Below are 22,937 nucleotides of genomic sequence, written 5' to 3' on the forward strand. Positions count from 1 at the left end.
TTGCAACCAGCAACTAATATGTATAAACAAAACGCTAAGAAAACGTCTTTTAAACGTTTACTTAGGATCAAAAACTAATGAAATACTTGGACTTCAACAAAGCCGACTATGACGACAGCAAAATATAAAAACAAATATCAAACTCGTAAAATGAATCAAAACCGTCAAATGCAACAAATTTTAGATGCTAATTCATTCCAATATGTTACAATCCAAAAATTCTCTATTTTGGAAATCGGCTCTTTAAAACAGCATTATGCATAATAAAATTATCTGCAATTAAGACTGAATTCTATCTAAAAATCTAAACCAATTCATAATTAATTTTAATCATATTTAAACATAAAAACTTAATATTTCCTTTTGCTTTTGCTTTGTCCGCTTAAAAACTTATATTAATTTCAAAGCAGATGTTTTTAAATTTAGTTTTTATATTACACTTGCTCAGTTTTATTTTTTACTAACCAATTGCTGTATGAACTTTTGTATTTCCTATAAAATTAAAAAAAAAAAGCTTATAATTAATTTTATTTTTCATGAATCTACAACGTCATAAACTCATTTTTTTATCTTTTACTGATTTTGTTAAAGTTTGCTTTAAATATTATAGTTTTTAATTAAATTTTGAGTGTCATTTATTATCAAAAATACAATAGAGTATTTAAAACGTGTACTTAAAATAAATGTGAAAAAGACATTTATTTCGCGTACACGCTTAAACGCGTCATTTTTTTTCAATAAACTATAAAATCATAAACTAAGTTTATGATTTTATAGTTTAAATGATAATTAGTTTTATTTTTCATAAATTTTTCATGAATCTACATCGTCATTTCATGAATCTACAACAGTCAGTTTTTTTCCTAAACAATTTTCTAAACTAAAAAGTTTTTTGTTAAACGCTTGCCTTTACCTAAAACTCAAAACTCGTTTTAAAATATAATTTTATATTAAAAAAACGCAAAACAGATACTGGGTGTGCTATTTTAACCCTGGCAATGTATTTTGTATACCATATTTTTATTAATTGTCCAAATTTCAGATTAAAATTATTTACTGTGTGCCATTTTTTTATGTTGCGTATTAAAACATAAGAACGCATACAGCTCGTGAAATTTTGTTATGAAAAAGAGCTGTCAGTGACAAATAAAATTTTTGAATGGTAGAAATTAAAAGGTAGACATTTAGCCCCAAATAGAAACACTGTATTAACTGTCGTTTAAAAATTTGAATATACTATTCTGTGCTAGACTTAAAAGCAGTATTTGTACGCATCCAGTTCGGTCAGTAGCAAATATAGCCAGAGTGAAGAAAAGTATTGATCAAAGATCATAAAAATCTGTTAGACGTCAATTGCTGCAACTTTGCTTATCTGCATTTTTAATGAGATGAATTTTGAAACATGACCTTGATCTACACCCATACAAGGTTAAGTTAACTCAACAACGTCTTAAATTGGGGCCCTATTTTGTATGATTGGAGGCCTGTACTAAAATAAATTCAAAACAAAATGTTTTATGAATTATTTTTTTACTTCATTCTTTTAGCCAACCTTACAAGTTTTTATGTTTTAAAAAATCAAAAATTTCAATTTTTTACTGTGAGCTTGGCGATGATTTTCATACCCAGGTCCTACAATTTATGTGCATAGAATATAAAGCTCTATAATGGTTTCCAAGTTAAATTTTATTCAAAATTGACTAGTTATGCAGCCTTTTTACATACTTTTGTAATTTTTGGATTATATTGTTGTAAAAAGTTAATTTTGTTGTTTTTTATTTTTCAGGTTATGCTCTGATTTAATTAAAAATTATTTGGGTTATTTTTTTATTTTGAGTGACAAGCCCATTTAAAACAAACAAAAAAGATCTTAGCATAATGTACAGTTATGTTTATTTTAAGAAAATCGTGAAATTAAATTAAAGTTTATCAAAACTTCAAAATAACATCTGCGACAGCAAGTATTCTTAATATATTCGAAATATATTCAGCTAAAGTTCTCTTTGACAAATTTTTGCTCCTTTTCTATAAATTGAAAGTCGCTCAGAAGATACAACTTGTCTTAACAAAAGCAACTGATAAAGAGAACTTGTCTTAACAAAAGCAACTGATAAATAACTAACGTAAGCGCTACGTTTGTTTAAATGATGACTTTTATATTTATTTTTTATAATGTACCTCTTGATCTGTGACACAATCAACTTCTAAATTGACTGTCAAAAGGATTCTGGAAACACCTGTTTGAGATGCTCCAGGTTCACAGATGATTGTGTAGAGAGAAAAACAAGCAGTTAATCACAGATATTTGCATTCTGAGACAGCTGGTCGATAGAAACAAACTGATTTAACAACATAATTTTTACTAAAAATATAGTACCACGAATTGAAATTGATTGAAACATTAAATCTACGTGAGGGCAGTTACAAAACGAAAGCAAACAGTTTCTTGTTTGTTCAAATCCTTTGTTTTGGTATATTATTTTTTACTAGCCTTAGATTCTAAATACATCTAAATCACAAAGGGTTATAGATTATAAGCTGTTTTAACGTTTTAAAAGACATACTTTTCCATATTTTTAATTGCTCTATTAATCAGGGAGTTTTTCTTAATGATTTAAAAGTAGCAAAAATTATTCCTATACTTAAAGAAAGAGAAAAAACTAATGTAAAACACCACCGTCCAATTTCCATCCTCTCTGTCTTTTCTAAAATTTTAGAAAGAACTTTGCACAACAGAATATACAATCACCTATGGTCAAACAAATTATTATATAACATGCAATATGGATTTAAAAAAAATTATTCAACAGAGCATGCTATTATTCAGCTTACAAGAAGTATATCAGACTCATTTAACAATTCTAAATTCACATTGGGAATATTTATACAGGGCCGACAACATGGGTTTCAAAGTGGAGGGGCATAATGGTCAAATTCTAAAAAAGTCCCCTTTATCTTAAACTTTCTTGAAAAAAAAAAGTCTTTTAGAAAAAAAGTAGGGAGGCACGTACCCCCTGGCCCCCCGGAAATGTCGGCCCTGTTATTGATTTAGCGAAAGCGTTTGATACCATTGATCATAAAATTCTTGCTAAAAAATTAAAATATTATGGTATAACAAGTAATGCTTTAAATGGTTGAAAACTTATTTAACTAAACGTAAAATATTTTAAAGACCGTTATACTCATGCCAAGCCTCTATTATTTGAAATGAAAGTTTTTTATATATATGAACTTAATATTTTACTGAGGATTTTATTCATCAAAGTAACTATTTTCCCTTTTAAACGAAAGCTTAATGAACTCTTTTTTACAATCGAAGATTTAACAATATCCTTCTGATATCTTTTAGTAATCTTCCTTTTTACCCTCTATTTAAACATGAGTTTATAAAAATTATATATGTATCATTAACAACTGTAATATACATATATAATAGATATAACGCATCTTGTATTTATAACGGAGTGTTTTAAGTTTCTTACTTCGTTACTTATTTTTTATCTTGTAAATATCTTATAAATTTTAATACGAACATTTCTTAGCAGTAATTGATGACAAGACCGTATTGTCTTCTATGAGTCCCCGCTTTCTTTTATTTTTTGATAACGATCATTGTATATATATTTTATTATTATTATATACTTGTATTTTAAATAATGTAATGAAATCCTTATTTAAAATGTAATAAAAAGAACAAAATTAAAAAAAATAAATAAAAAAATGTCAATCTTACGAAAACATAAATACACTTTTTAATAATATGTCACAAGAATTATATTAAAATCTCATATTGGTTTAAGAAAAACAGATTGTCCCTCAATATTGATAAAACAAATACTTTTATACTGGACACTTTTATACCCAATATCCAGAAAAAACCCATTGTGAAATGAGCTAGCGACTAGCTAGCTTTATAGCGATTTTCAAGCGATTTTTTTTTCTTTTTTATATTTTTTCCTAATGTCTTAAACATATTTAAAAATTCGATTTTTAGTGTTGAGTTTATTATAATTATAAGAATATTTAAACTTTAAACATTGCGGTTTTGTAGTAATGTGTTGCTAGCTACATATCGTAGCTTTGTAGCTAGCTAAAAAATATCTACAAATCTAGAACTGGTTGATAGCTACAAAACAAAAAATTTTTAGACAGCGATTTTACTACGATATGACGCTAGCTACAGTAGCCAGTAGATCTTTAGCTTATTAAGCTAGCGATCCTCGTGGCCAAATCGTTGTCTTTATCGTTAAAATTATAGCTAGCTATTCGCTAGCCGGTTTCCCACCGAAATGCCTGCCAAATACCCGACATTTTTATTGGTAATATAATACTAAAAGGAGAAAAAGTTACAAAACTTCTTGGAGTTCTTGTAGACGAAAACTTATCCTGGAAACAACAAATTGATAATATCTCCATGAAAGTTGCTCAAAGTATTGGAATCATATATATATTTTGACATATGTTCAATAAACAACAATTAAAACAACTATATTATTCGTTTTTCAACTGCCCTTTAAATTATGCAAATATTGTATGGGAAAGCGCGTACAAAACTAAACTTAAATCTCTTTATTAGCATTAGAAACACACAGCTCGCAAAATTAATTTTTCAAAACGTTTTTCAAATTCAAAACCACTCCTGAGAGAAATAAAAGCCTTAAATATAGGGTAGACCGGAGAAATGCCTGTTTTGCTATAAATAACTAGTTTTTGAAGTTTTCCATGTTAAAACTCTTGGATGAACTGATATGAGATTCTAATTGTTAGTATTACGAAAAAACCACTTAGTTAGCTCGAAAATACATATTAAAACCAATATTTTGGCATAGCCGTTTTAGGATTTAGAGCTAGCAGTAGTTTGTAGGGTTAGGTTTCCGCCATCTTGTTCCACCGGGGTAACGCCGAAACACCACCACGGGGCAATGCCGACAGGTGTCGGTATTGCCCCATTATTTATAAAATATTTAAGGTGGTCCTATACTAGAAAAATCGAAAAAATGATTTTTTCAAAAATTACAAATTCTGAAATTTCAAACATTCTCCATTCCGAATATATACAAATCATTATAATAAGTTATATTTCAAATACTCTAAAATTGTAAGTTTTGTAACGAAGTTATAATTTTTCCCTAGCAACGGGTTTCTTATATTATATAATAACAGAAAGCAACACTCCATAATCATGACAGGAACCCCAATGAAAGCAGTTTTGGAAGAAGCTAAAAAGAAAAAAGAAATTAAAGATGTATAAGCCAAGCTTAGACTAGAAATTCTTATGGACAACCCTAAGGTGATACCTAAAGTCAAACTTAAATTCTTGAAGAATAGGACTAGCAATATTGGAAAAGTCGTGAAAACTAAAATGAACACCCATCCTAAAAACATATCCGCAGCTAAAAGAAAAACAACAAAGAAGAGGTGTTGCAGACAAATTTCTTTTGAAGAACCAACTTCTGAGGAAGATATTGATGAAACTAAACTATGTGATGATGACGAGCTTGACGACGGGATTGATTTATTTTCAAAAGACACTGAGATGTGTCTAGTTTGTGGTGAATATGGAAAAAAACTGAACTCTGGTATCATTGTGTTTATTGTGGAAAATGGGCGCATGCAGATAGTAGTGGTTATGATTCCCCTGAAAACGATATTTGTGACTTTTGCCCTACTCATTAATTTTCGATTTGAAAAAGGTTTTTTTTGTATCTCAAAGAGTTAACCTGTCTTACTTTGTTATTATCAATTATATACTACGTTTATTTACTCTATGAAACAATAAACATGTTTGGTAAAATAATTGTCTTATTAATTACTAATGTCGGTTAACCCCAAGGTGGTGTCGCAATTACCCCGGTGGCTGGGGAAATACCGACACTGTGCTTAAATTACGAAAAACATTCATGTAACATTTGTAATGTAAATAATTTTAAAACATTACATATTAATTTGATGCAGAAAATTAGGAAAAATCTTTAGGTACTTTTACCAAAATCGTAACTAACCTAGAAAAAATTATAAAAATCAAATTGTATTAAGGTGTCGGCATTCCCCCGGTCTACCCTACAAACTAAATGTTTATAGTATTTTATGTTTCATATTTAATTGTAAAAATCATTTATCTCCTGTATAATGTAACACCCATAAACAAATACAATCTTCGTAATGCAAAATATCTCCAAGAACCTTTCTGTCATACTAAATTTGAACAACTATTTATTTTTTATCGCGGTCCTTATTTATGGAATAAAATAGTTTTGCCTAATTTTGATTTGTCTTTGAAATGGAGTTCAAACGAAAATTAAAAAAAGTTATCTTTTTAACGGAAAATATTTCGCTTGTTTTTCGTTCTTTTGTTTCATATATTTTATCCAGTATATTTATATTTTAAATGCAGTTATATATAGTTTGTGTTAATTTGTTTTATTGGTCAATTTGATTTTATAATAATTATTATAATATTTTTTTTTTTTTTAATGTATTTTTTGTTCCATAGTATACATTTTCGTGATTACATAATAAATATTCGTTAAGATTGAATATACATATAAATATATATAAAATAAAAAATCACAAACATAAATAATAAACAAACTTCTGTAATACGAACTGTAAGAAGAACGCGGGAAACTTGCAGAAGACCAAAAGGTCTTATCATCAAGAACCGCTTTACATTGTCATACATATATATATATATATATATACGTATAGAAAAATTAAATTATTTACAAAATTTTTACGTTAAATTGTTACATTATAATTGTATTAAAGTGTAAGATAACAATTATACAAACATGTATCGTTACTTTTTTTTAATATTACCACGTTTATTGCTAACGCAATGTTTGAAACATATATTAAAGTATATTAAAAAATAAGAGTTTATATAAGAAGCTAGCAGTGAACAAATTTAGAAAAAATCAGTAAGTAAATTTTTATACTTTAAAATACTCTTTTTAATAGTTTTTTTAAAGCCATTTAAGTTTTCAAGGTTAATAATATTTTGATTAAGTAATAAAAACTTATTCCAGATATGAGGTGCACGATAAGTAATTTTAAATTGCACAAGCTTAGTTTTGCATGAAGGCTCAAAAAGGGTACTATTTGTGCGCAACAGGTATTTATACTCGAGCTTTTGTTTATAAAGACTATAGAAAATTGAAGGAGTTTTTAGCATTTTACTATTATACATAAGACTTAGAACATTATATATATTTAGTTCAAACAATGTTAGTAAAGACATCTGTTCAAAAAGAGGCTTTGTGTGTTCGTTTTTATTTTTAAAATTAATTACTCGTATAGTATGCTTCTGTTTACGATAGAGAGGTTCTAGTTTGCTTTTATAGGTACTACCCCATGCTGTATTACCGTAATTTAAATAACTTTGAACAAAGCTATAGTAGATTTGTTTGAGTAGCGGCTTTTTCAATAAATGTCGTGATCGGTATATTATTCCGATACTTTTAGATATTTTACTACTTAAATTGGCGATATGTTTATTCCAATTTAGATTTTCGTCAATAAAAACACCTAAAAATTTAGTAACATTATCCCTACTTATTTCTCTATTTTCAATAAACAATTTTGGACGAGAAGATTCAACTTCTTTTTTTTTATAAGAAGAATGAAATAAAGAAAACTTAGTTTTACTTGAGTTAATAGAAAGTTTATTTGCCCTTAACCATCCAGAAATTTTTTCTAATTTTTGATTCATTTCTACGCACAGTTCATCACATTATTTGATATTGTAAAGAGCACATTATTTGATATTGTAAAGAGCTTCATGATAAGATCGTATGATCTTCTGGAAGTCCAGCCGATTGTATTTGTTATAAAGTTATTTGGCAATTGTAATTTTTTATTGAAAGCAAATAAATATACATAAAAAAAAAAAAAAAAATTCTCCATAACTTTATACATGTTTTAATTTACAATGTAATGCAAAATGCTCATTCTCCATAATAAAAATCAATGCATTTTTGAGACACCGCCAAGAAATTAATACCATACTGAAAATCCAGAAAAACTATTCAATATTGTGGTTTTTTTTATTGACTATGTGTTTATTAGCCATTTAACTCGAGAGAATATGACAGTCAGTTTCATAGAATGACGTCATAAACCTAATTCATGAACTAATTATGTATCGTTAATTTTTGCTTGCAAAATTTCGGGTACATAAAAGCAAAATATAACAACTACAAAAAGAAACGTGGTTGGCTTTTTTAAAATAAAACTTTTAAGTCTTGAAAACATTTATTTTGCTTAATTTTGTTATAAGCACTTAAAATAGTTTTAGGATAAGTTCCATAGCTTGAACTTTATATACCATTTGACTACACTTGCATGCTTTTTTAGAAGACAATTTTATTACAAGTTTGTTTTCCACTTTTTTACATAAAAAAATGACTCTTTGCACCATTAGAGAACATAAATATAAATCCAAAAACAATCAGACACATAAAGCAATAAACGAAACAAAGTTTTAACATCACCAATCGCAAGTTGTTCAAGTGCAGTTCAATTGCAGTTGTTCAAATGGTCATGTTTGATAATGAATACTACTCATAAGGTTAAGAATAAAAAGGAAGAATATGTGAACAAATATACTGTTATTATGAACTTTTCTATTTAAAAAAGAATGTTTAGTAAGTACATTTGTTACCACGAATTTGGAATTATTTTGCAAATAATTCCAAACAAATTTGGAATTAATAAAAGTAACTGTCATTGCTTTTTTAGAAATAGGAAAAAGTTATACATTTTCTTCATAAATATACCAAGACCATTGATAAAAAAGCGCTCAATCCATAAAAACTTTTGAATGTTCATAACAAGCAAAGTAGATAAATTTCAAAATAGCTGCTATATTAGTATTTTTTTTCTATTTATTTTTATAATATATTTTTACTGCCACTATTCTATTCACTATTCTACAGTGAATATTGCTTGAATTTATTTTATAATTTTATATTTTATGTTTATTAATAATATATACTTATACATAAAACTATTTTTGATTAATTTTCGAGTTTTCTTTTTATAATTTTCTTTTGATGGATGTTAACAATAAAAATGCTAGTATTGCTGATTGCCATGTTTCTGTTTATGGAACATGGCAAAATAATATTTATTATCGATTAACGGTATTAATATTAACTTTAATATTGACAAATAATCAAAAGTTCATTGACAAATTTGTTCTATAAAAATGATGTAACTTTTGAAACAAAAGAAAAACCCTCGTTATAGTAAAATAGTAACGTTTGTCTTAAATGTGACTCCTCACATAATGTTGGTAACAAATATCAGCCATACGATCATAGGTTGGTCTTGATAAAAAGTATGCGTTAAATATGTTCAAAAGCGTATGGGAAAACGATTGTGAAACTTTTGTCAAATAATAAAAGTAAATTAAGTAAATTGTCAGATGAAGGAAAGATAAATGATAAAGTTGTAGTTACTTTACAGACAGTAATTAGGAAAAATTACACAAGCATTTAAAAAATAAAGATATATGTTTGAGCTATACTTTTAATATAACATAAGTATTATCAATGAACCAGAATGACATAAATTTTGTCTATAATGTAATAGCTGGTGGAAGTGGGTGTCAAATAAAATAACAGGTAAATCAAATTACAAAAATTTTAAAAATTTGAAACCTATATTTTAAAGTTTGAGCAAACATGAACTATTATCCAAGAGTTGCCAGGACACACACAATATTATTGAGGCAGTCAATAATATCATTTGCAAAAAATGTCCTAAATATGTTTATGTAACCCAAAGTATTGTTGAAATAGCTGTATCATCTGCTGTTTTTGAGTTTAATTATGAAGCAAGTGGCATATATAAAAATTTTAGAAAACCGCAATTAAAAACTGATCAGTTTATGGACATTGAAACAAAAAACAAAAGAAAAATAACTCAAATTGAATAGGTTATATGATAAAATTGTCGTTCATAATAGGTATCAATACAAGAAATTTGTCAAAATCTATTTAAAAAGGATCAAAGATAAAGAAAAAGAACAAAGAGCATACTCTTGATTTTTAGAATGATTTAAAACTTTCACAAATTATTTCTTGCTGTGTTGTTCGGGGTTTGTAAATGAAGTTCTAATTTTTACCTCTAATGTTTTCTTTATTATTTTGGCCGATTTTAATTTTTATGGAAAAAAATTGTTCCTTTAAAAATTATTTACCCGTTTTACACAGAAGTGGTTAAATCTCTTAATAATGTTCACAGCAATTTTAAAATCTCTCAAAATTCGAAGCCAATAAACTACTTAATATAATAATATATTATAATAAAATAATCAATAACTTTGTGAAGATTTAGAATCATGTTTGAGAAACTTTTCAAGTGTACTGAAATTAATAATTACTCCTTAATTACTATTTTTTTTTTTAATATAAAATTAAAAAGTAGAGCTTAATTAAAATAAAATTTCATTTATTAATATTTTATATTTATTAATAGTTTATAACAATTGTTATTTTAATGGGAACTGCTACCTCATTTTTTTTTTTTTTTTCAATATTAAAACTACATTAAAAGTTGTCGCCAGATTGTAGTCAAAAAATCCTAAGAGTTTATTCCATTGCGAAAAATTTAAGACCGCAACTATTAATCGTAAAAAATTTTTTGTATTAATTTAGAAATAGTTTGATGCTAGACCTGCTTTTGCTACTGCATACGTCACTTTGGATAATTAACCTGCTTTAGCTACTGTATAAGATAGATGTGATTTTGTAATTGTATACGCTGTTGCGTACGACAGATTTGTCTTTGCGTAGGTCACTGCATACGGCAACTCTGCATTTTTTGCCATATGTTTCTCTACTGATTACAGTTCTCTTTTTGCAATTGCATGTATTATAAACAAAGTTAAAAACAAAACAAAAAATATCTAAAATACAGCATTTTCTTAATTTTTCTCATTCTGATGTAAATTTTATAAACAATAACAAACTTTGCGCGATTGTATATACTCACTGAATGATTAAATGAGAAATAAGAATTATTAAAATACCAGCTGTTAATCAATTAAACCTCTATTAAAACCTAACCATGCTAATGGATTAATAAAAATCTTTCTATTTGTTTTCATAAAAGAAACAGAGTCAGATTTAGAAAAGGGATTCAGAAACACTTAAATGTATGTAATAATCACCATGTGTCGCTAATTCTTGTTTATTTCTTCAGCTTCGAAGAAAAAAATTATAACAATATTTAAAAAATTTAATGAACAAAATGGTTTTTACAAGAAGAACACAACATTTAATACATTTATAAATATTTTGTACTTATGAAATACGCTTTTAAATGAAAAAAGAGTTAAAAAAAAGGTATATTATTGTTTTTACTGTGTAGTATATTCATGTTTTTTTGTAAATCTATGATATATAATCTTGACAGCTTATCTTAGAAATAATACGAAGTATTTAAAATACGGTTTATATCGAAATGTAAAAACAACATAAACAATTACGATTTTTTGAAACTTTCAGTGTTATATTATCCAATATTGTTTAATTAAAAAACAGTTATTTTATCAACTAAATGAACAGTTGTAAATTCATTGGAAGTTATTTCAATCAGAATAGAAAAGATTCTATGGTAAATGAAAAAATCTAGTTGTTGTGGTTGTAAATTATTGATGTTTTATTAAGTTAATAATAGTAAAACAGATATTGAACTATGAAATAATAAAAAAATAATGGTTTTCCCTCATTTTCGAGAGTTTTTCTGGGAAATGGCGGAAGTGTTTTTATTGTTGCTTAAGTAAACGAACTTTATAAATAACTTGCATCCACTTAAATTTAACAAGGTTTCATTCATACAATTAATTGAGATTATTATTTTTATTTATCGTCTTAATTTCAATTAAATAAACTGCATTATATACATACACACATACATACATACATACATACATACATACATACATACATACATACATACATACATACATACATACATACATACATACATACATACATACATACATACATACATACATACATACATACATACATACATACATACATACATACATACATACATACATACATACATGCATACATACATACATACATACATACATACATACATACATGCATACATACACACATACCTACATACATACATATATACATACACACATACATACATTCATATATACATACATACATACATACACACATACACACATACATACATACATACATACATACATACATACATACATACATACATACATACATACATACATACATACATACATACATACATACATACATACATACATACACACATACACACATACATACATACATACATACATACATACATACATACATACATACATACATACATACATACATACATACATACATACATACATACATACATACATACATGCATACATACACGCATACATACATGAATACACACATACATACATAAATACATACATACATACATACATACATACATAAATACACACATACATACATAAATACAAACATACATACATACGTACATACATACATACATATATTCGTGCATTTCTGCATGCATACACACATATACATACTTACATTACAAACTTGTGTGTTTTTTCTTATAGATAGAAAATAAATTAAAAAATTTAAAAATAGTATCTTAATGCCAATTCAAAAATAAAAATTTATTAATAGTTAGGATAATATTAAAAAAAAAAAAAATTAAGATATATTATATACTTTAGATAATTTAATATATCTACCTTGTCTATATATTTATTTAAAAAAGAAAAACATTTGTTATCTATTATTAAATATTTATTTTTAAACTGATACTTATTATATTAAGTTGCGTTATCTATTATTTAAAAATATATTTATATACAAATACTATATTTACACACGGTGGTTAAGTAATTTTTAAAAATAAAACTTGCTATGGAGTTTGAATATAAAATTTGAAGTAACAATAAATTACGTCATGCAACCAAGCAACATTATTTGTTACTTTAATCTGCGTGACCGGAAATCCATTTAATTATTAACAAATGAATCTCTAAAAAACAAAAACAATCTTGTCTGAGTAAAAAAAAAAAAATAAAAAAAAAAAATAAATGTGAAACTATTTGTTTATTTTGTTATAATTGCATTTTGATTCATGCATTATTCAATGGAAATAGTATACAAAAATTTATTTTTATTCAAAAAAGAACGTTTTAAAGATTATGCTGCTTTACTCAAAAACATTTATCATTTTAAATTTGTAATTTCTACTAAATAGTCTCTAATCTTTATTTGATTCCATTAGTATATTTTTATGCAGCTAAAGAGTAATTATGTTATTGCGAAAAATACATCAATTTATAACAAGAAATCAAAATTCTCTCTTTCTCAACGTTAAACCTTCAATTAATAAAGCTTGAAATTAATGCGGTCTTTAAAGTTACTTTTTTGATATTTTTTTTAAAATACGCACTTGTTCTCTGTTACATTATCAAAATCCTAATTGACTAATTATGTAATTACGTAATTTATGCATAGTTTTTTTTTGTTTCTATTATTTTTACTTAGTTACAATTTAAGCTACGTAAATTAATGTGCTATTGCGAATGTTTTAGGGATTTAGCAATGATGACCGATCATATACCTACTATGAACTTTACTTCTGACACAATGCCTGAAGTTATAAACAATGGTTTCTATAAAATTGAAAATAAAATAAGTCATTACCTAAACACTAACAAAGAGTTCACGAACCAGTTTGTAATAAACTACTTGCATTCAAATACCGAGTTTGCAGAACAATATTTTATAAAATATGCATCCATGGATTTAATTGAAAAATGGTACGATGTACAAATGACTGATAAAATAAAAGGTTCTCGAAGAAAGGTTTCCACAAACAGTATTAACGATTTTGAAGGTGAGGTGTTTCCAGTAAGCAAAGTATCTTTAGAGAGTAATCCTGAATTGGAAATTGAAAATAACGATTCTGATTCAAACAAATTCCCAACAAGTATTCTGCGTAGAAAATCTGAACCATATCGGCCAGACGTTAAAATGGAATATTTAAATCCGTCCTCAAATGAGAATGCATTAAATTCAAACTGCTTATCTCCGAAGTTACGCGTACTATCAAATAAAAAGCATCGAACAAAATCCGACGACGATATTATATGCGATAATCAGTCAAATAAAAAATATGAATTTATAAAGGACGAAGAAACGGACTCTAGATGTAAAACACGAAATTTGTTACGGTTTATACAGTCGTCTGTTTACTCAGGGTCTGCTTCGGCGAGGCTGGTAAATTTTGAAAATCGCATGCAAAAAAGGCAAATATGCGAACACGACGTTATGTTCGATGTACTTACAGATATAACGACAGATTTAAGTTTAAATAGGACATGTCTAAAAATCGTTTTAAACTTTGGATTTTTATTAAATTTTGATAAAGCATCTTTATATTTAGTGGAAAAAAATGAAAGTGGAAACTTTTTGAAACAAAAAATTCATAATGTAAGCATTGATGAACACATTGGCTACGAGAGCTTTTCGTTTCCAGGGTTACTCGAAATTCCTTTTGGAAAGGGACTGATAGGACAAATCGCAGTTCTCGGAGAAAGTTTTATTTGTAATGATCTCAGCAAGGTAGGTTTTTAACACATAAAATAAATAACATCCTTGTTTTCGCCTAATAAAAAGATTCAGTTGTTGGTAAAGGAAAAATAAGAGTTGTAGTAAATAAAAATAAAAGAAAGCTAAGCAAAGTTGGCTTTGTCAATGCCAATTTTTTAGTTTTTTGTTTTAAATAAGTTGTTTTAAAAGAATCCCCTAATACTTCAATCAAATACGTAAAATAGTTTCATTATAATATTGATTGATTTGTTTTTAGATTTCATTTTAAATATCAAAGTCTATAATATAGGCTATCCTATAAATTATATATAGGATAGCTCATGGTGTACATATATATATATATATATATATATATATATATATATATATATATATATATATATATATATATATATATATATATATATATATATCTATATATATATATATATATATATATATATATATATATATATAAACATATATATATATATATATATATATATATATATATATATATATATATATATATATATATATATATATATATATATATATATATAAACATATATATATATATATATATATAAACATATATATATATATATATATATATATATATATATATATATATATATATATATATATATATATATATATATATATATATATATATATAAATATAAATATATATATATATATATATATATATATATATATATATATATATATATATATATATATATATATATATATATATATATACATATATATAAACTATATATAAACTATATATTATACTATAACCCATATTAGATACAAAATAATAGTAGTGTTTGCTTCCTCAATATACAGGGAAAGTGATCACCACCATAATTTTTTAAATCAACAATAGCTTCTCAATTTAGGGACCCAGTGGAAAGGTGTCACTTGCCACTATATTGTATTTTGTCAGGAAAAAAGAATTAAGAAAAATCTATATTTGGATAGTAATTTGAATTTGATATTCATTCTACTATTAATTGTTACAGTAAGTAAAAAAGTGTTTTTTAAATACTATTGATTCTAATGGTACTTGATGGTATCAGTTGTCTTTGTGTACTAAAATCACTTCACAGATGACATGTGCCCTTTTTCTATTGGGCTCACAATTGCACATAAAATAAATAACGTCAAAATAATTCAAAATGTTATTTACAAAAAATGAATTATTTAAAAAAAAAAATTACTATATATCAAAAAAATATGTTCAACATTCTTTTTTTGACAACAATAGAAAACTAACAAATTATATTATCAGAAAGATAAGAAATGTGTTAATTTGATTTATTTTTAAATTTATTTTAGTCAATTTCAAAAAACTCTTGTCTAAATTGAGGCTGTATAAATATGCAATTATTCTTTTTATTACATAAACCAATTAGAATTTAAAATGTTTTATCAAACTTCCTTCCTGTAAAGTTAGTAAAAATGCTGTAAGCATCTGCTTATGAGATTGATATTAATTTAGAACTTTAGTTTTTAAGTTTTTTAAGAAATTTTATATAACAGTTTATTGCATAACAATTTATCAAAAATTTTGTAAATTATATAATATCTCTTAATATAGTTTCTGAAGTTTGAATCTAACAACAAAATATTACAATATTTCAAATCAAAATAATAATATACTAAATAAAATATTAAACTAAAATGAAAAGTATAATGTTAATATAAATACATCCTCTGTATTTTTTTTATTTATTTATTTAGCTAATTTAAAATTCTTTACAAGTTTAATGTATTTTTGTAGTTAAAATTTCTCTAATGTTTAATGAGTTTTTTTTTTGTGAAGTTTTTTGATTCTAGTTTGCTAAAACTATTAAAAAAATAGTGATTTTTGCCATGCTCGATTTGATTGGTAACTTCTGTTAAAGTAACCAGCTTGTCTAGTGTGTAAATGTATTTGTACTTGTAAATGTACTTCACAATCCTTCACATAGAAAGGCATAAATAATTCATTTTCACTTGGTGTTGTATTATGAATAAAACATAATGCTATAATTATTCTATCATTATTCAAATTATTATCTAAAATTATTTAATTTTTCATACTGATCAAATAAATTAATTTTAAAAGTTCTGTTTTGTGAGTTGACTAGTTATATTTCAGCATAATTTTCATTGCTTTGTTTTGAAATTTTTTTAGGGTATATAGTTATCATTATTTACCTCAAGAAAAATAGAGGCCATATACCTCAAGAAAAATAAAGTTGAGAAAAATAGAGATAAATAATAATACCACATACCTCAATAAAAGTAGAGGCACACTGTTGGTAGTATAATGGTTTGAAAGTTTAACTTTTTGGTCCAAATTTTTAGCTATTTGCTTATTCTAGCTTTATTCATTTATACAAAGTTTATGGGAATATACGCTTAGTTGTTTTTTTTTTATAGATTGTTTTAGATTTTTAGCATATTGGTCATTTAAATGAACATTAATGTTGAAGTCACCAAGAATGATAACATTTTTGAATGAAGCATATTAATCCAATCATCTAAAAATTCCAAGAAGGTGGTTTTGTTCTCCTTAAGAGATTGTGCAAAGTACTATAATGAAAAATAACATTATTATTGATTAGTTCAGTAGATAATAACCTAAAAATGATTCTAAATTTATAAAAGAATAGCCAATATTTTCAAGCTCTTTATCACATTAGGTGATTTTAGTTAGTCTAAATATGTAAGGTTTCTATTTTCATGTTAATTTTTTAGAATATTTTTTAATTTGTTTTAATATTTTTTTATGTTAGTTCTTTTGACAAATTTGATTGTAGCCTTATTTCATTTATTTAGGGAGTATAGGTAAAGCATTAAAATTAAAATATTTTGATGTTTTTTTGATATGTTTTTATTTTGATATGATATAGTTTCATTTATTCAGTAAAATTAAAGTTCAAAATAAACAGTTACAAAGCATTTTCAGAAGGATTATTTTTGGAAAAATGAGGTGGTTTTGTTGTTTTTAATAGTGTTTGTTATCCTACCAATCTGTTTAAATTTGAAAGAATATTTGTGATAAACCATTGACAGCTGAGGTTCATCACAGTCTTGCAAATATATCCAGAATGGTAGCATAAAAAGCACTATTAAATGTAACAATGCTGGTTTTATTTACTAAAATTAACATACTGATAATTTTTTGTATCTTTTCATTTTATAATTTTAATGTTTTATCTATACAGCCTAAAAATTATGTCCAGTTCACACACCAAGAAAAACTATGGTGTTGCTATGGAACATTTTTGATTAGTATGATAATATGGCATTCTCAATGGCGAGTTATAGTAACTGGCCATCATGCATGTCAGATTTAACTGGACCTTTAAAAGGAATATATATAAGAGAATGTGTTTACATTTGGCATAATTAAACTTCAATTCAATATTCAAAAAGAGATTTAACAAGTAACACCAGAAATTTTAAACATAATTATAAAAAACGCTTTAAAAAGAGCATGACTAAGCAAAGATAAAAAAAACACTAATGCTAAACATTCTTTAAACAATGTTTCTTTTGCGTAGAGATGCATAAAAACTTGTTTTTTTTGCTAAGGAGAGTTGGAGTTTTATTAAGGGTTTTTGTTGAGTTTTTTTTTTTTTTTTTTTTGGCTTTTAGCAGTGTTTTATAGTGTTTTGCTTACTTTTTTTCAGACTTTTCTAAAATAGTTCTAATTAGTCCTGTTTGAGTTTTTTAGATTCATTGTTAGATTATATTAAAATTAATCTAATTTTATTAAAATGTGAACTATTCTAATTTTATTAAATTGTGAGCTCATAAAAGTAAGAGAGTTAATAACATACAGATTTTTTTTGGTAAAATGGTTTACCAATTGTTTGTTCTTTTCAAAATTTTAATTTTGCAAAATTAGAATTTTGAAAAGAAAATTGTGATTCTTTTTCAAATGATTCAAATTCTTGGTCAAGTGACTAATCATCTAAAATATTTGTTGATTCTTTTGGTAAGATTGGTTATTGTGGTAAACACATGCCTATTGCTTTAAGTTTTAAATTTTGAAATACAAACACTAATTTTCCAGCTTTTTTATTTTTCAATCTGTTTCTTCTGACACTGTAAATATTTGCATCAATGCTATTTATTTTGGAAGCACTTGTAGCTTGAAGCTAAAGGATTTTTGCAGTTACTTATGATAATTCAAAAGATGAATGTAAATTTTTTCTGCCAATTTGGAGAAATTTGTCAATAACTTTCTATAAAAAACAATTTGAAAAGACTCTTACATTGGTAATTTTTTAAATCAGACATCAAAATATAAGTTGGTAAGCTGGTATTAAGCAATTTTACAGCAAAAATTTCTATCAAATATTTAAAATAATTAATAAAACTTTTTACTTTGTTTAAAAAAATAAAAACATAATAATATATAAATAACTACCTTTATGCTTGGGATCAGTTGATAAGCTGTCATATGAATTTCTGTTTAGCAATTTTTTTGCTTAACAGAAAAAATTTCTTCTTTCTCTTCTTTTGTTAAAGAACTGCTTACTATGTCTTGATTATTATTATCTTCTATTTTATAAAAAAATTTCAACTACAGATTACAACATTGGAGTGTGGTCTTTTGTTGTCTTGACTGATAACAGAGATTATTTTTCTGTTTACTCTCAAAGCACACCATAATGGAATCCCACCAAAATCATTATAAAATATCATAAATAGATTTGAATCACATATCTTATTTTGATAAAAAAAGGTTAGAATTAGATAGATTGTTTTAAAATGTGTTATAATTAATTGTATAAAACTTACAATTACCTGTTTTTACTGGAAGTTTCAATGAAGTGCTTGATTTAACTGTTGATTTTTGAATTTCTCTAAGTATTGCACTTAATATGTGAAATTTTTTGATTTCCTTTTCAATGCCTGTTGCTTGTAACATTACAAAAATAATAAATAATAATAAATAGGTAGTTTTATAAAATCATTAAAAAGCAAATTGAGATCCTAATACTGTATATATCCAAAGCAATTAAGGTAAGAACAGCTCTCTTTTTATAATTTTCATGCCTTTTCTATATTTGCTTTATTATCTATTATTCCATGACCTTTTTATGAAAAATTTCATTTAATACCCTATGTATTTAATCTGCTATGTATTCACCAGAACGACTCGATGAACCTGAAAAGCCAAAAAGTGTGTTAGACATTTTGTATCTTGTTGGGAGCTTTTAGGCTGGGAGTGAATTATTTAAAAAAGTTTTCCAATATCTATTATCAACTAAACATAGATGTGCATCAAATGATTCCTATAACAACAATAATCTCAGATAAACATTTATTCTATACAAAAAAAAATATTTATACATTTTTAAGTTGTTTAAGGCTATCAAACATGGAATAGGACTTACCACTTTTGTAAATTGGTTCTAAATGTTTTATACTGTCTTAAGTAATGTTTATTACATTTGTGCTATTACAATGCTTACTTGAAATAAAGTTTTTAAATTTGTTTATTGTTTTACTTTGTATTGTTTCTGTAGTAGTTTTTTCGCATGACTATGTCATTATTTAAAAATTTGTATTTCACTCTGGCTCAATATTTTCTATACTTTTTAATATGCATTGCTATTTGTGTTTCACTTTTTGACATTAAAATATTTTTGACATTTGACATGAAAGTTTTGAAGAAAATAGTTTTTAATTCATAAAAAAAAATTAACAAAAATAGACAACTCTGTTACATTGTTACTATATTTTGTAAGAAAAGTTTTTCTTTAAATAAATTTTTGCTGTTCTTCGATTTTTATTTTTAACTAGCTGAAATAATTTTTAACTAGCTGAAATTCATGAACAATTGCAGAACTTATAAGACTTTCATGAACACTCGCAGAACTTATAAGGCTTTCATGAACAATTGCAGAACTTATCTATTAGGCTAGCGCAGATGTATTTTTAATACATTGTTTCCAGTTTAGGATATTGAATACTAGATCTTCTTGACTCAATGCATGTGTTTTGCTTGTGTCTCTGTTTTTATGACTAGGCAACTCATTCTATTATCTTCTAATTAGGGTACAGATCTAAAACTCAGTTTTATGGTTCTGAGGCCAGCTGGTAGTCAAGTTTCTCGAACTCTGTGGTAGCTCTCAGAGAGGCTGATACCATCAACAGCTAAAAAAGTATTAACAGTGCCATGTTGCGCATGGTTGGTGTCCCTGTTTGTACTTTTGGTAAAATAAGTACCAAAAACAATATAACACAAAAAACCATCATCACCAAGTTCTCTAAACCTATCATTCACTAATATTCGTGGTCTTCGAAATAACTTTCCTTCTGTTGAGTCTTATCTCTTGCAAAGTTCACCTGACCTACTTGCTCTTTGTGACACTAATATGAGTTCAGCTGTCTCATCTTGCGATCTTAGTGTTGATGGTTATCTTCCGTTAATTCGTAAAGACTTCAATAGTCACATGCTTGGCCTGGGCATTTACATTCGTAAGATTTCACCCATTCATCGTGAAACTAGGTTTGAATCCACAGACTATTCTTTCATGTGCTTTCGTTTAGCACCACTTCACTCTATCGCCTTTCTCTTTGTTCAATATTGATCTCCTTCATCTCAAGACTGCATTCTTTTTGATGTTATTTCTAATCAAATTGACCAAGCCCACTCTCACTATATCCATCAGCTAATACTGTTGTTGTAGATGACTTTATTGCTCATCACACTGAATGACTTGGCTCTAGTGTCAGTGACTCTGCAAGCATTAAAGCCCACAACCTTTGCCTTTCTCAATCTCTAACTCAAATAGTCAACTTTCCAACTCGCTTTCCAGACAACCCAAATCATTTACCTTCTCTACTCAACTTATGTCTTGTTTCTGATCCTAGTCAATGCTCAGTTTCTCCACATTCACCCTTAGGTGCTTCTGATCACAGTTTGATCTCTCTAAAACTAATATCTCATTCTTCTTCATCACCTGAATCCCTCTATTATTGTACGTCTTACAACTACCTTAGAGCTGACTGGGACTCTTTCCGTGATTTTCTTCATGATGGCCCTTGGGTAAAAATCTATACTCTTTTTAATTTACATTAATGATCTTCCAAATGTTCTCACATCTAAGGTGGCATTGTTTGCTGATGATACTACCATTTATTCTTGTCGTGATAAGAAGCCAACACTCTCTGATTGTTTGGAGGGGACATTTGAGCTTGAAAAGTATCTCACTTCTGCTACAGCATGGGGCTCATAGTGGCTGGTGAACTTCAATACAGATAAAACTCAATTTTTTTCAGCCAATCGTTATCACAATGATCTAGATCTTCCTATATTTATGAATGGTGATGTACTCAATGAGTCATCTACTCTTCATCTTATAGGATTGACTCTTATTTCCGATCTTTCTTGGAAACCATATATCCAATCAGTTGCAAAATTAGCATCTGCTAAGGTTGCATCTCTTTATCAAGCTTGACACTTTCCTTTTTCGGATTCTATTCTCTATCTTTATAAATCTCAAATTCGGCCTTGTATGGAATACTGTTGCCATATCCGGGGCGGATCTTCTAATGATGCGCTTTCTCTTTTAGACAAGGTGCAAAAACGCATTGTAAACAGTTGGACCTGCTGTAAATAGTTAGACCTGTAAATAGTTGGGCTGTAAATAGTTGGACCTGCTCATGCAGCCAACCTCCAACCATTATCACATGGTCGTAATGCTGCTTCCCTTTCTCTTTTCTAAAAATGAGCTAGCGTCTCTTGTGCCCACTACTAAAATTTATTCTTGTGTTACTCGTCATTCAATTAAGTCTCAACCTTTTTCTGTGACTGTTCCTAAGTGCTCCAAAAACTCTTATTTGTCTAATTTTTTTCTCAAACATCTGTTCTTTGGAATTCGCTTCCGTCATCTTGCTTTCCTGATTCATATAATTTACAATCCTTTAGGTCGTCCATCAATCGTTATCTTGCTCTACAATCATCATCTTTTCTCTTCCATTAGTACTTTAATTAGTGGTTGCTTGCAGCCTTGTTGGAAGCAAAGATGTTTAAAAAAAAAACAAAAAAAAAACTTTTAAGGCAATACTGATAAAATGGTATGCTAAATAGGGGGAATGACAAAAAGTCATTTATTATCACCTAAAAACAAATTTTTAGTGTATTAAACATGAGAAACATAGTCATTTTAAAAAATGCTGAATTTTGTTTATATTAAATTATATTAATATATCATTTTGTTTATATTATAATATATTACATATATTTTGTTTATATTATATTATGTAATTGCTATATTGGGTTTCTTATAT

At 26.5% G+C, this 22,937-nt stretch overlaps 1 protein-coding gene across 6 annotated transcripts in view; it reads left to right on the forward strand.

Annotated features, from left to right (window-relative positions):
• LOC100201911 (dual 3',5'-cyclic-AMP and -GMP phosphodiesterase 11A) overlaps window positions 1-22,937 on the forward strand; it is a 69,531-nt gene that overhangs the window by 9,809 nt on the left and 36,785 nt on the right. For 2 of the 6 annotated variants that reach the window (XM_065811008.1, XM_065811011.1), the window contains one exon: window positions 13,628-14,660. In XM_065811008.1, the coding sequence (XP_065667080.1) occupies window positions 13,628-14,660 (1,033 nt within the window). Of the gene's footprint in view, window positions 1-10,959; window positions 11,352-11,410; window positions 11,623-11,735; window positions 11,834-13,108; window positions 13,528-13,627; window positions 14,661-22,937 lie in introns of those variants that run through there. The other 4 variants (XM_065811009.1, XM_065811012.1, XM_065811013.1 and 1 more) reach the window with 4 other exon arrangements.

Source organism: Hydra vulgaris, chromosome 11 (assembly GCF_038396675.1).
Source record: "Hydra vulgaris chromosome 11, alternate assembly HydraT2T_AEP".
Taxonomy (NCBI): domain Eukaryota; kingdom Metazoa; phylum Cnidaria; class Hydrozoa; order Anthoathecata; family Hydridae; genus Hydra; species Hydra vulgaris.